A 14,936-nucleotide genomic window follows, 5' to 3' on the forward strand; every position below is an offset into this window, starting at 1 on the left:
GCATAGAGGATAGCACTGCCCACAACAGAGATACAACATCTTTTCACTTCACTTCTGGCCAGAGTCGAGCCGAGAGATCTCAGCCTCTATGACACTGCCTGATGGTCACGTGTTAAAGTCTGTATGCCTCACGCAAAAATAGACATCATTTCACTGAGCATGATGTTTGGATCCCACTCACAGCACAGAATTTGTTTATGAGTGAAAGCAGAAGTAGAGTTAGCTACTCAGTGTGCCTTAATAGTCAAATTTATTAAAATGACTCAACTGTATGAAGCAGAAACTTTATCCTGGTAATCCAACAGTCCTGCATCATATCACCAAGCACATGATGAATCTGTCTGTCTCTCTTTCTCATAATGTAAATGACATCTTTCATAACTGGAATATAAAAATCCCTCACATCAGTGGATCATTCATTCAGAGGGAAAGTCAGACTTTTATTTTAATATTCAAATCCTGACCAGGACAAAAAGAGCTCTCTATACTGTGTTTCAATATTTACCTGAGAGCTGTCTTCATGAACACGTCGGATAGAGAAGAAATTATCACATGTAAGTTTAAAAACTGTAAGATCATTTCATGATTGTGATACAGAGGTGATGTGTAGAGAACATTTAAAATATTTTGTGATGTGTTACAAAAAAAGAAACTTTTATCTTGCACGACGTTTACTGAAAAGACTTGTGAGCTTACAATGACAAGAGCTTCCAAGATGAGTAACATTAATGGTTTCATTACCTTCTCCATGAGCTGCTGAATTATTAAAAATGAATTAATTTCTGTTTTGGTTCATAATGCTCACACTATTTTTCTTTATTTAGCCTTCTGTTTAATCCATCTTTTCTTTCCTGACATAAAGTGAAAAAAGAAGAAGTTCTGTTTAAATCTTTGTTTCCTTGAGCAATAAAACATCACTTTCATCTGTCAGATCAAAGATGCAGTGGAGTCTGTATCTGCTTATTCTGATGGGTAAGTGGATTGTTTTATCAAATATACTGTTTTTAATTTAAATAAAATGACTGTAGATTACTACTTAATTACTAGTGATTACTACTTGACATGTTTTTTTTTTAATTTCTGTTTAAAAGAAAATCTTACATAATACCTCTGCAGGCACTTTGTTTTATACCTGATATGTATGTGTGTATTTGTACTTATTTGACTGTTACTCTCAGCTCTGCATAAGATTTCCCATGTACCTGGACCTATTGTATGAATGCAACTGGCAAATAAAGGACTTTAGCTTAGATTCACTCAGTCTTCTCATATGTGCACAATGACAACACTGCAGTCAGAGTCTTATTTATGTGACAGTTTCAACCATATGTTTGATTTGCTAATGTGACTTTTTTGTTTATCATATTTATGTATTTCAGGTCAGTGTTGCTTCTTTACATGCCGCCTGTATGAGTACCACTTTATTGAAGAAAACAAGAGCTGGTCTGAAGCACAGAGATACTGCAGAGAGAAATATACAGACCTGGCCAAAGTGTTTGACATGACAGACATGAGCAGACTCCGTAACTCCACACAGAATCAAGGAGAAGCCTGGATTGGACTGAACAACACAGGTGGAAACAGGATGTGGCATTGGTCTCTGCCAGGAGTGGAATACATTCATAATGACAGCAGCTGGAATCTGAATGGAAGAACTGAACCTGGGCCTGGAAACTGTGTGAGGAAAAGAGACAAGCTGGTAGATGTTTCATGTGACCGTACTATGTGGTTCATCTGCTATGATGGTGAGGAGATATGAATAATATTAAATATTATTATAATATCATGATATAAAAATATAATGCAATCAGGTAAATTGTGAAGTGAGAAGATAGAGACAGACAGAATTTCAGGAGAGAAATAATTGAGGGATGTCTTTGTGTGTTTGTCTGTTTGTTTCACAGAAATGAAGAAAGACAGTAAAACATTGTATTTGATAACAACATTTATGAACTGGACACAGGCTCAGAACTACTGCAGATCCTATTACACTGACTTGGCCAGTGGACTCGATCAGGTAGATGGAGAAGAAATGAAGACCCTGTTCATTGGCCGTACCATGAGTGTGTGGATGGGTCTGTTCAGAGACAGCTGGAGGTGGTTAGATGGGAGTGATTTCTCTTTCAGATACTGGGATATGGAGTTATTCAATGATGAACAAAGCAACAAGACATGTGCTATGACTCTGTTAAACAGATCAGGAAAATGGAGCTCTGATGAATGTGACAAAGAAAAACCCTTCTTCTGTTATGATGGTGAGTTTTTATCAACATGTGTCTGACTGGTTTTCTCTAAGAGGAGGATCACTGGAATCACTGACAAGATCCAACTGAACATGTTGTGTATTTTTCCTCCACCTACATCTGCATGTTTGCTGAATTAATCTCATGAACATGAACACACTTAGTTAACAGTCAGATGACTTTAAATATCTGTGGGATAACTTTCAGCTACTGGTACATTCAACCAACGTTTTAAAGTCTCTGTTGTCTGTAAATATGGAGAGAAGTTGTTTTGGATTCCTAATAGTTTAAAAACACACAAATATTTCAGGATGTTGTTGACATGTCTGCACAAAGTTCATTATTGTTATTATACTGGTTTCTACTGAGGGCAGAGCAACACACAAGCTTCATGTAGTTTTTCTTTTTTTAATTGGAACAAAATAAACAGCACTTAGAGTTTCTCATGATTACAGCTCACATAGATTCAACTCAATGTGTTGTTTTTTCTTTATGGCAGATAAACTGATCCTGATCAAAGAAAACAAGACCTGGGAGGAGGCCTTGGATTACTGCAGAGAGTCTCACAGGGGACTGGTCTCCATCACTAACCCTTACCAACAGAGATGGGCAGAGGTGAGAGCCAAGAATGCCTCGAGTCCTTTTGTCTGGCTCGGCCTGCGCTACGCCTGCACTCTGAATCTGTGGTTCTGGGTCAATGACAAGTTGGTCTGCTATGAGAAGTGGAGCAGAGAGGGAAAGACTGAGGATTGTGGCAGGGCTGTGGGCATGATGAGAGGAGGACCGTATGAGTGGGTCAGTCAGAGAGACAATAAGAAATACAATTTTGTTTGTTTTAAATAAGATTTCTGATGTGTGTCACTGGCTCTTTTTTTTCTGGCAAAAGTTCAACTAATAGCAAAACAACAAACAAAAAAAACAAACAAACATTGTTGTAACCAGCACAATATTGGCAATATCTGATATTCAGTAAAGTAAATATAGTTTCCTTTTAAGCTTAAATTTCAAAACTTACATTTAACTACTGATTTTATCTACTGTTCTGATTTTATCTGTTTTGATTTTATATACTGTTTTGTTTGTTTGTTTGTTTGTTTGTTTGTTTGTTTGTTTGTTTGTTTGTTTGTTTGTTTGTTTGTTTGTTTGTTAGTTAATTAGTTAGTCAGTTTATTTGCTTGTTTTAATCAATTTTAAATCATGCTTTTTATTTGTTTTTGTTTCTAATGTCTCTGTAAAGCACTTTGAATCACCTTGTTGTTGAATTGTGCTATACAAATAAACTTGCCTTGCCTTGCCTTGACTGCCTGATTCAGTGATATCATAATTACTTACTTCCTTCATTATTGCTTCATTACTCCATTGTTGCACTTTCATTTTTTGGTTGTCAGAAACAATGTTAGTTTTGGTTTTCATATTTGCTGTTTATTTTTTATCTTTGCAATATTTTTGTCTTTGTGCACTTACACTTATAACTGGTCTTAATGATAATATTTCTAAATACTAAAATCTAATCCAACAAACCAGAGCATTTATTGTTAGATTTGTATTGTTGACTGTCATTTCCACCAGTGTGTGAATGTGAGAGTGAATGAATAGTGGTATTGTAAAGCGCTTTGGGTGCCTAGAAAAGCGCTATATAAATCCAATCCATTATTATTATTATTATTATTTATGCTTAGAAATATATACTTATATATGCTTAGAGTTTTATAATTAGTTTAGATTGGTAGAGGTTTGATCCTTAATAGTCTGCAAACTTTGTGTGCATTCCAGAGCACTCTGGGAGCATGGGAGAGGTCGTACCTTGTCTTATTGTTTTATGGTAGGATAAATGTAGCTATATCTGTTTTAGTCTAAGTGCCTTTTGTTGAAATGAACTGCTGGACTTCCAGACCAGCAGGTTTAGGGAAGTCTTTATGGGGTCACACCACACACACACACACACACCACACAGGCAAGGTACTCTTTGTTTGTATGTAGACGTCATATGTTAATGAACCTATGCATATTCATGTAACCTCAATAAAAGAGCAGTGTTACGGGGGAGCAGATGAGAGCAACTGGGGTCAAGCGAAGGAACGGCGTTTGTCCGGTTCTCTCCCGTGCACGAGAAACATGAAGAACTTTGCCTACTCGTGTCTTGCTTTGCTGTGTAATTAAATTATCCTTAACGTTCCAGCGAATAGGTTTATGCTACAAACCTATCATTTATATTGTAAACTGTCACAAAAACCATGTAACTACTTTTTGTCATAATGATCTGTTTAAAGTGACATGCTGTAAACCGATGATCTGTCTGTCATTATAAATAAATACTCAGTTGCAAGTGTAACAGTCTACACTCCTTACAAGAGTTCTTGGTACATTTATTTATACAGTAAATTCTTTATATTTCGACCCTAATGAAAAAAAGTCATATTCTCAAAAACTGTCAGGGTCCTGGGTCCTCTGACCCAGCGTTTTTAGTTCTTTGTGATTTTTGTATTATTGTACTTGTGTGAGTTATTCTATGGTTTCTAGTTTTGATCCCTTGCCCTTCATGTTTCTCTGTGTCCCCTCTGTTCTGTGTAAGTCTGTGTCTGCATGTTTGAGTTTCCCTCTGTGTCTTTTGGTTCATCGAGTCCTCTGCCTTACTGATGATGTCTCTGTTTTTCTTAGTTGCTGTCTCCACCGTGTCAAGTTCGTGTCTCTGTGTCATACTTCCTGTTTTACTTTGAAGGTCCGTGTCCAACACGTTCTCACTCCCAACTCGTCAAACGTGTGATGCATGCTCAGGCTCCCTCTGCTGCACTTATGGACGCGCAGGGTACCCCCCTCGCGTCGGGAATTGACGTGAAGGAAATATATAAATATACGGACAACAGGCTCTTCCGCGGCAATCTCTTCAATCGGAGGACCCTTCACGTCAATTCCCGACGCGAGGGGGGTACCCTGCGCGTCCATAAGTGCAGCAGAGGGAGCCTGAGCATGCGTCACACGTTTGACGAGTTGGGAGTGAGAACGTGTTGAAACGTTAGCTTATATTGGAGGAAAGCTGTTACTGGTTAAACGATGTTAGCACAGAAATATTAGCTTCTGTCATGACTGATGAAGTTACTAGTTAATAAAGTTTCCAGTAAAGTGTTTAATGGCAGCCACAGACTGACAGCAAATATCTCGATTAGCTTCAGTGCATCTATAATAAATATGTGCAAGTTTCAGTGCTTCGTTTAAACTGTATGATACTTATACTGACCCAGGGTCAGTGTAAAATACAATCCTAGCTGTGTGAACAAAGCCTGGCTCCTTTAATCCTGCATGACAAACCTCAGGATGCAGGTTATTATTACTCTTTCCTGCTGGCACACCTGTCACACCTGAGAGTCAGCTAGAAACTTACAGTGACGTGGACATCATGCAAAGACTGCCAGACTCTGTAATACTGCAAATGATCAGTGACTCAGGTTAACACTAAACTTTAAACGGCACCTCTGTGTCTCTGTGTGCTGAACATCTAGGATTGAGTCAGGCTGCATCAGCTGAAGCTGTTATTTGTATATATCAGTATTTTTTATTCAGGTGTGGGGAAAATACGTAAGACTGCAGTGAAGCGATGCAACAGATTAATCCCTGGCCAAAGGTATCGTACTTAAATCAGACTACTGATCCAGCCACATCAGCCTTTTGTGAGGTCTGTTTAAAGTAGACTTAAAGTGAACTGCAGGTTCCTGAGAGGTGGACTGTGAGCACAGAAACACATGTTCATACATACAGCTGCAGCAAACTTACATTAATTTTAAATAGATTTGTTACTCTGATGTCTGTCTCTGTGTTAGTCCTCTGACAGACTGGTGACCTGTCCAGGTGTGCTCTACCTTTGACTACTGGGACAGGCTCTAGCCTCTGTAATAGAAATGTTCTGTTATTCTCATTTAAAGTATTTAAGTGCTTATGCATATGCTTAGTTGTGACACTGTTATAGACTGTTCAGTGAAAGTTTCTAAAACTAGATGAACTTACTTCAGCGTCAGCAGTTTGAGAAAACAACTCCCTTTACAGGTGCTGATAAGGCCAAGGGCACAAAACAGCTTAACCATTGATGCGTTGAAGTGTGGTAGGATCAGTTTGTAACTTCCTCCCTCTTCCTTGGAAAGCATAAAGGAGGAGGAGCACGACCTCTGTGGCAGCGCTGACATGACTGAACCGTGATGTTTGATGTGTGTTGGTGCAGTAATAAAAAGCTTGATCACAGTCTGTGTTGCAGACTTTATTTAAAAAATTCCATGACACCTCCCCCCCACCCTCCCACTGTGAACCTGAATTGAATATTCAGAAGACATTTGTTTAAATAGTTCTACAAATCTGAGCTGTTGGTGTGTCCTTGGATTGTGTGGTAATAATATTAGAGCCTGCAATCTTTCTTACTGAAACTCTACTATGAGTCATGTTACCTGAGATTAATTCTATGTTTACCTGTCAGCCTGGACGAATGTGCTGTGTGAAGGAAATTAAATTAAATCAGATCTGAACTGCGTACATTTAAGGAACCTGTTCATATTTAATATGAACCAGTGATTTTTTTGATTGCTGATTCCAAGACAGTCTTTGTGGAAATCCTGTTTGGCTTTTTGTTATTTTAATTCTCTTCTCTGTTTTCCAGAACAGTTCTCCACTGTCGCTGTCCACATGGGTCAGTGGCGCCAAGAAGCACTCTGCTAATGTGGGACTCTGACCAGCAACATCCAGACCCAGACAGCGTTTTCTATCTCCCAGCTGGAGGTTTTGTTTGTCTGTGACTGGAGAGTCAGATTTTTGTTGAGCTTCACACTTGCAGAGGTAAGTCAGTTTGCAGAGATCCCTCCCACCCTGGCTTTTATGTCCTCTTATCTGAAACAGTAATATTTCAGTGACTGCTGCTTGTACCACAGGTTAATACACGCTACTGATCCCTGATGGGAGAATCATCAATTTTGGCAACAAAGAAGCCTGGTGGATGTTTGTTTACAGTCTGATGATGGGACATCATGCTCTGCCTCCTCATTATTATTCATACCCAGTAATGTGAAGTATGCTTATATCTACTATAACTGAACCAACCTGGTGCTCTTCATTTATGGAGGCTGTTGAGTCTGAATGTTGGATGTTGTGTATCTCGTGTTCTCTGGGCTTTGTTGTCCTCAGTCTTTTTGCAGGACCAGAAAACAAAACCAGGAGGCGTGTAAATGTTTCTTCTCCATGATGTTTCTTCAAATGTTTCTTCTGGATGATGATAAGACTGTGACACGGGATGCCACCTTTGGTCTTGTGATGAAGCAAAGCTCAGGAAGAAGTGGGATTAAATGGTACCCACATGTGTGCTGCTGAGAAGGATGTACAGGGGCACCTGCAGCCAAATCCAAGCCTCGGGTTAGTTGTAGTTGCAGAACGCTATAGGACTGAGACAGCTGAGGCATCAAATGTTTGATTAAACGGATGAAAAAGAGAAGTTTCTTCCCTATAATTATCACTTCTTAAAATCTGTAGCAACTTCAAGTCTGTCAGCGTGCTGAGCATGCTCAGAATGTGACAATATATTTTTGTTCAATATTTAATTTCTTTCAGTTGCAATTGTTAAATGAAAAAAAATATTTTCTTATAATTTAGCAAACTAATTTATCAAAAAAATATATATACATATATCTGCATTAGTTTTAATAAATTAATTTGACACCTGTATGGAAAATACCATATTGTATTCATACAGAATCAGTTTGGTATCATTGTTTGTCTGATTGCTGAAACTAAGAGCTACTTTGATCTGTTTAGATCTAAAGCATCCAAAGTTGAGCTCTGATGTTTCTTCACCCCTGTGTGTGTGATATGTGATTTCCTACATGCTTGCAGAGCAGAGCGGCAGTTTTTGCTGACAGATGGTGACGGTGTGGAGAGACGGTGGTGTTTCCTCAGAAGAACCAGCAGAGTCACTTGCTGACTGATGTTCGTCTGCACTGCACAGAGGAAATCAGCTGACCGAGGTTTGTCCAGTGACGTGTTATGAATGTATATTTGTTTTATGCTTACAGATATGTTTTTCTTGACAGAGGCTCTGCAGAGGTTAGACAAAGCAGAGAGAACATGTGCTTTACATTTTACTGTGATTTATTGAGATATTTGTTGCCTGATGTTCAGCAGGAATGGAGAAATAGAATCAAAGGGAGATGTTTTTGCTGTTTTTGTAATGATGTAAGTAAATCTTCAATATTATTTACTTGCTTGGTTATATTAGGAGTGTTTCTGAGTGAGGGGGAGAGGAGTCATCATCCAGGTAAAGTGACGTAGATCAGTGGATACACTTGTCTCCCCTTTAAAGGAGACGATCCAAGTCATCCTTAAATGTTAGTGCTTTCAAATACACAAACATTTTTAAAGGACAAAACTGAACATCCAACTTTGACTGTAACACAAAATAAATCTTTGCATGTGTGTTTTCAAACTCTCAGATGGGCAGCATATCAGTCTTGGACTGTCTAACCTGCCGGAGCAGCACTGAATGACCACCACACATGAGCATGTTCCTGCAACATTCAGCATCTGATCCTTCAACTGTGTGCTTCTGCTTTTGGTAAGTAGAGTTACCCAACTCCAGTAACTCTAAACACATGCCATCCATTTCTAACGGCCTGGTTACTTCCTGTCAGTTACTTTAGAAACCATGTGGTCACCTGACCTAACACTGTTTCTTCTTCTTCTTTCCCTTAATGTTCAAGTGTCACATGCCAAACAGCTGGAGAGGAAACTACACCAGTGTACTGGGATGTTTCAGCAACACGTGCCAGATGCTGTTCCTTCATGGTGACATCACCAAAGACAGCCCCGCCCACCTCAGGACCTCGCCATTGATCATGATGATTATAATGATGACAGCGAGCGGAACTAAGACTGTAAAAATCCACGACCAGAATTTTTCTTTCTAAATATTAATGAATACTGAGAGCCTCTTTCTGTGTTTTGTATGTTTTGGGTTTTTACCTCATTTGTTCTAACAAAGTTCACAAACTCACACAGTTTACATTCTGTATGTTTCCATCTTTACCAGCCACACTCTAACTGCATTTAAGACAATAATCCTTAGAAATCGTCGTTTTTCTCTTTTGTAACTGATGATAATTCAGTGAATATACTGCACTGCTTCCTTCTATTGCGTCACACATTGCTTTAAGTTTTTCAGTGTCCAGTTATTTTTACTGCTGTTAGAATTCTCTGTATGTTTGACCCTGTAGACCATAGGTGTCAAACTCTGGCCCGCGGGCCAAATTTGGCCCGCAGCCTAATTACATTTGGCCCGTGAAGCCATACCAAATTACTATCAGAGCTGGCCTACTGGTATTATACAGCTAATATATATATTGTTTAGTATTAGGCTTTGCTTGTTCCATATTCAGTTTTTCAGCAAAACTTGTTTGAGTCCATAACAAAAGATTCATTCTTATATCTGGAGGAAGATTTTTTTTCAATAAATATTAACGTTATCCCGCGACTTTGTTCCAGTTTTGAATTTTGGCCCACTGTGTATTTGAGTTTGACACCCCTGCTGTAGACTGTTTGATGGACTGCTTGTCTTCCTGTTTGTAACTGCCGCATGTTTTTTAATAAAGATTTGGATTTCTGACTTCAACACAGCCTCTGCGTGTCCTCCCTTTGTGTCCTCTTCCTCTGTGAATGTGTTGCATGTGTCACAGATTCATTTTATTAACAGCTTTCCCACAGTGAGTTGCATCAGCATTCATTCACAGCACATTTCAGAAGGATTCAGATTAATACAGTGATCTTACAGTCAGAATGATCCTGACAGAGTGCCACTGTAAATGATCTTTCATCAGGTAAATTTTAAAGTTCAATATTTCAAAGCAGGAGTTATGAAGACTCATACTGGCATTAGGACTAATAATATATACTTACAAAGTCAAAGTTTTTTAATTATGCTAGAATATTGGAAGATAATCAACTTTTAGTGTTTTCCGCATATTAATTATTCTGAAATAGAGACGGTGACCCTCACTGTACAGAAGCACTAAACAACTGACAATAACAGACATCATTGGCCTGAGCTGTCATGCACAGTGAGTCTGATCCTTTGCTGTGAGAGTCTGACAAGCATGTTTCTGGTCAGTTCGGAAGAAATAATATCACAATGTTGATCTTTCTTTCAATATTCCTTCTCTTTTACAACATAAACTGTGATCAAAGGTACTTATGTTCACAGCATGTAATAATACTGACAGTCCAGGGCATTGTGGTCTGTTGAGCTAGGGTTAGGGTTAGCAATTCAGACATATGTAATCAATATTAAACGTCTCTGACGTGGGCCACTGTCCCCAGTGTTGGGAAATCCATACCAGGCTGGAACGAGTCAAGGTAGGTGAGCATCCACGAGAAGACACAGCAGATGCATCCTACTAATACTGACAGGACCAGGAGGCTCCAGAAACCGAGCATCTTCTCTTCAGTGCCATCCTCGCCTGTCACCCTCTCTGCCCGCAGCTCTTTGAGTATGGGGTAGATAAGGGCGCAGAGAAACCCTTATTACTAATTTGTATTATAATTCAATTTTCATGCAATATTCATATTCAGTATCGGTCCTTTTATATTAATAACCACGTATCCACCCAGGCTCATGGTGGGGCAGGGCTCTGTCCTGGGATGCTTGAGTAAAAGGTAATGTACACCTGACCAGGTATCCAGTCTGTCAGAATTGTTTTCAATATTTGGTTCAAAAACACGAGTGACAACAAAAATCCAACTAGGATTCTTGCATATGATGAATGAAGTCTGTCTTCGACTGTATTGTCCAGCTGATCCATCAAACCCCCAGCAGGTGAACCTTATTCATGACATAACACGGCAACAATGTAAAAAATGAAACAGCAACAGTCTAACTGTAAAGTGCATTCTAAAGTCCTCTTCAATAAATCATATGCAAAGAGTCATTCAGGACTGTAAAACGTGAACTACAGAACCCAGAGTCTTCATCATTAAATCTCTGGTTGCTTCATTTTTCTATCCTATATCAGACACTTTAAGGTTAGGTTAGGTAAAGTTGCATTCTCATGGTGAGGCAAAATGCTTTATGTGTGTGTGTGCGTGTCATGAACGGCTATAAAAGGCCTATAATTAAAGAACAAAGCAGGGTTTGAGTTCGAGTTGCGGCAGACTGTCACTACTTGTAAATGGAACGCAGCCTCCCTGCGGCGGACAGCTAATAACAGGAATCGGACGCGGTCCACCCAAGTCCACAGCAACCACCATAGCAACCGCCTAGCATGACCTTAAAAACATATTCTGTCTTCATAACTATCAAAAACATGAAATGATTTGCAAAGTGTGAAAGTGTTACAGCTGCAGAGAGCTATGGCGGTATCTTTGGAAGCTGTTTACATAGCTAATAATATACGATGTAAACATGGAGACAGTCAGTCACGTGAGCTAGCGGTGCACGTTTACTACAGTAAATAAGGTGATCGTGTGCACAGCGTGCACACGCTGCAGAGGGTAAAGACATTACTTCAATATTGTTTTATATTGATATATATTTGCCTTCTGTTGACCATCACCTCAGGTTCACCATTACAGTTTCAGCATACAGATGCACACTGTCTAAATATGAACACATTCAAAAACTCATGTCTCAGAAATAAGCACAGCTGTTCATGTTTGTCATTAGAGTTTTATTTGTAAGAAAATTATGAGCTTCATATTGTGCATCAAATAAAAGAACATTTCACAACTCTGAGTCAACAGAAACAGGTAACAGAAATGTCTCTAATGTGTACAGTGTAGTGTAAGCATTAAAAGATCATAAAAGGAAACACTAACATTTATGTGAAACTAACTGTAATAAAAAAAATGAACAGGTGGTTTATAGATGTAAAAGAAAGAATCTGAAAACAACACTTTTTGGTCTAAGTGATCAAAGTAGAAAACAGAACTGATGTTCAAGAACAAACCGTAGCTGCACTAATATTACACATCTCCATTGTTGTGGTGAACAGACATGTTGCTTTTAAAACCACATGCAGTGTGTGACCGTGACTGTTCACTGAGACCATGAACGCCACTTCGCTGAAGCCTTCGCCTTCTTCTTCTAAATTGGAAGCAGAAGGAGCACGAGCTGCTTTGATCTACTGAAAGGAAAAAGCAGAACATCTGAACTGAAACCAGTCAGCTGAAATCATTAAGACAGGAACAATCATTCAATGCAGTGTCTCGAGTGGCTTAGCTTGTTACAACTGTTGATACAAGCTAAATACGGTTAACACACAGTGTCAGGGAGCTCCAGTGTGGGAACCAGTGGCTTTAGGTTTGTAGTCATTTAACTTTCATCCATTCATTCATTTAATTCAGGAGGAAGAAATGCCAGGTTGGTGCAGGCTGGTTACATGCATTTGGTCCCATGCTGTCTTTAACTAAATGACTTGGTTCATTTTATGGCTGGGCTGTATGTGGGGTTATATCATGTTATTTGGGCAGGAGTACCTGTCCTCTGTTAGACTTAGAAAGTTTCTCCATAAGTAGAGTTTCTAACTCTTCTAGCACATCTGTGGCTGACAGCTTTTTGGTGGCTCTTTTTACCCCACACTGGTTGTGAGTGTGTAAATAGCCCCACTAGTTCTTTTGGGTTGCAGTTAACTGGGGAGGAAGAGGTAGGTCTGCCATGACTAGATGAATAACAATTATCTGGGATACATAAATTTCATAGTGCATGCATGTATCTCTATAAACCTGCCTGTGGGCTGCCATTTTTACATTCAGTTATTTCTTTGTTGAATCTAAATAATGAATGTGTTACAGTTAAACTGACACTGATCAGTGTAAATGGCTCATTGGTACACAGAAACCTTTAAATTAAACACTATCACCTGATATCGAGTGTCAAACAATATCAGAGCTGTAAAAGCTGTTTACAGTCAGAATTTATAAAACTATGATTGTAAATAAATTCAAACAAGTGAGCTTTTCTCTTTGTGCTGAATATCAACACTGTGGTTTCTTAGACTGTAAGCTTTACTTTAGCACAACCAGTTGTAGAAGCCGTCACTCCAAATGTCTTTGATAACAAGAAAAAAAATACCTTTTCAGTCCACGGCCTGAAGTTCTTCTCTGACATCTTCTGCAATCGGCTTTGTCTGCTGGTTTGAAGACAATAAACCACAAAAAGATGATTTAGTCACTTTGTCTGCATCATGCAGCTCGAATGTGTCGTGTAACGATGTTGAATAGCCGTCGTTATCCCTCTGCTGCATCAGTAGGATTGTACTGTACAGCATCTCATTGATATGTGAGGAATGCTAATGTAACACGATAACAGACTTACATCCTTAAAACATAAAGGACAGGAGATATTTAGATATTTATATTACATTTTATAGCTGACGGATATTACTAAATAGATAGAATTTACTAAATAGCTGGATGAACATGAAAAATATGTCTATAATAACAAATGACCATGAGAGCCAGTAGAATTAATTCAACTGGACACTCAAACGACGTCCTTAAATGCTCTTTAAGTGGCAGAACAAACGAACAGTTAATCGCTTATTTGAGATGAAATCTGCTCAGCTACTTTGAAAACAGCTTCTAACTGGTTCCTCCTTTAACAGGATGACTGCTCAGGGGTAAGGCCATCATGCAGTCCAGTAACCTTTATGGTTCTGCTTTGATTCACCAGGAACTATTACCTTCCTCCTGTGAAAGACACAGGCATAAACACACAAACATTTATTAACATGTTCCACAGTCTTCCAGCTTGATTTTCTCATCCTGTGGACAACAACGAACAGAGATGCAGGTTTATTGTTAACTTTTGTAAGGTTTATTTAGTGAACATATCCAGCTGCAGCTCCACTGTGATCCTGAACTGGATAAGCACTTAAGAAAATGTGTCAATAAATGGACATACATCAACTTACTATATTTATCCAAACAGACGGGACCAATAATGCTTCACTGAGTTAGAGACTTTAATTATCTTCTATGTAAGAATGTCTCGTGCTGATAGACCTGCAAACTTGACAACAAAGGTTTTTCAGACTGCATGTAGCTGTCCTCTATGTCAGCTCACACATTTACATTCATGTCACACTTATTTCTGCTTTCCCATTTTAGAATTATTACTTACATTTTGATTAGATACCTTGAGTTTGTAAATGATCAGATTACATAATTGGAATACAATGTATCCAATTCAGGGTTGCGGGAGGATGAAGCCTATCCCAGCTGATACAGGACAAAGACAGGCTGCCAGCAATATGTGTAACAGAAAATCCACTTAAATGTTTGATATTTCTTATAATAATCATAATTATGACTATTATTTAAAGGTTTCTTTATAAATACATTTTGATTTTTTATAACCTCTAAAATATAAACCTGAGCCGTTTCAGATTCTGACCTCTGACCTCACTGCAGCTCCCTCTTGGAAGTACGTCTGCTTCTTGTCTTCCCCCAGTGTTGACCGCCTGCCCTTGATATCACGTACTGTACCTGAGGAACAAAAAAGGACAAACACTTGCCTTCATTTAAGAAGTACATTCATACAGAGGTAATCTATGGAAACACACTAGTTCAACCTTTGGGAGGAATCAGTTCCTGTGAAACATTTCTGTAAATGAACATCATGTGGAGAATGAATGAAATGAAACAAACATAAGTTAGTAACAAAAATACAGCTGAGTA

At 38.7% G+C, this 14,936-nt stretch overlaps 1 protein-coding gene and 1 long non-coding RNA gene across 3 annotated transcripts; both read left to right on the top strand.

The window, feature by feature from the left end:
* Positions 1–408: 408 nt before the first annotated feature.
* On the top strand, positions 409–4,575 carry LOC113019152 (C-type mannose receptor 2-like). 2 transcript variants are annotated; one of them, XM_026162698.2, is made up of 5 exons: positions 409–554; positions 932–972; positions 1,380–1,745; positions 1,905–2,255; positions 2,743–4,575. In XM_026162698.2, exons 2-5 carry the CDS (start codon positions 939–941, stop codon positions 3,084–3,086), a joined length of 1,095 nt encoding a protein of 364 aa, XP_026018483.2. In that variant the 5' UTR covers positions 409–554; positions 932–938; the 3' UTR covers positions 3,087–4,575. The 2 variants fall into 2 exon arrangements, with proteins under 2 accessions (XP_026018483.2, XP_080147746.1); XM_080291620.1 differs by having other exon boundaries at positions 410–554; positions 863–972.
* A 1,974-nt stretch (positions 4,576–6,549) lies between these two features.
* On the top strand, positions 6,550–9,182 carry LOC145426084 (uncharacterized). The gene is made up of 4 exons (XR_013906844.1): positions 6,550–7,058; positions 7,151–8,236; positions 8,488–8,596; positions 8,702–9,182. It is a non-coding gene; the product is annotated as an uncharacterized LOC145426084 (long non-coding RNA).
* Positions 9,183–14,936: the final 5,754 nt, after the last annotated feature.

This window comes from Astatotilapia calliptera, chromosome 3 (genome assembly GCF_964374335.1).
Source record: "Astatotilapia calliptera chromosome 3, fAstCal68.1, whole genome shotgun sequence".
NCBI classification, from domain to species: domain Eukaryota; kingdom Metazoa; phylum Chordata; class Actinopteri; order Cichliformes; family Cichlidae; genus Astatotilapia; species Astatotilapia calliptera.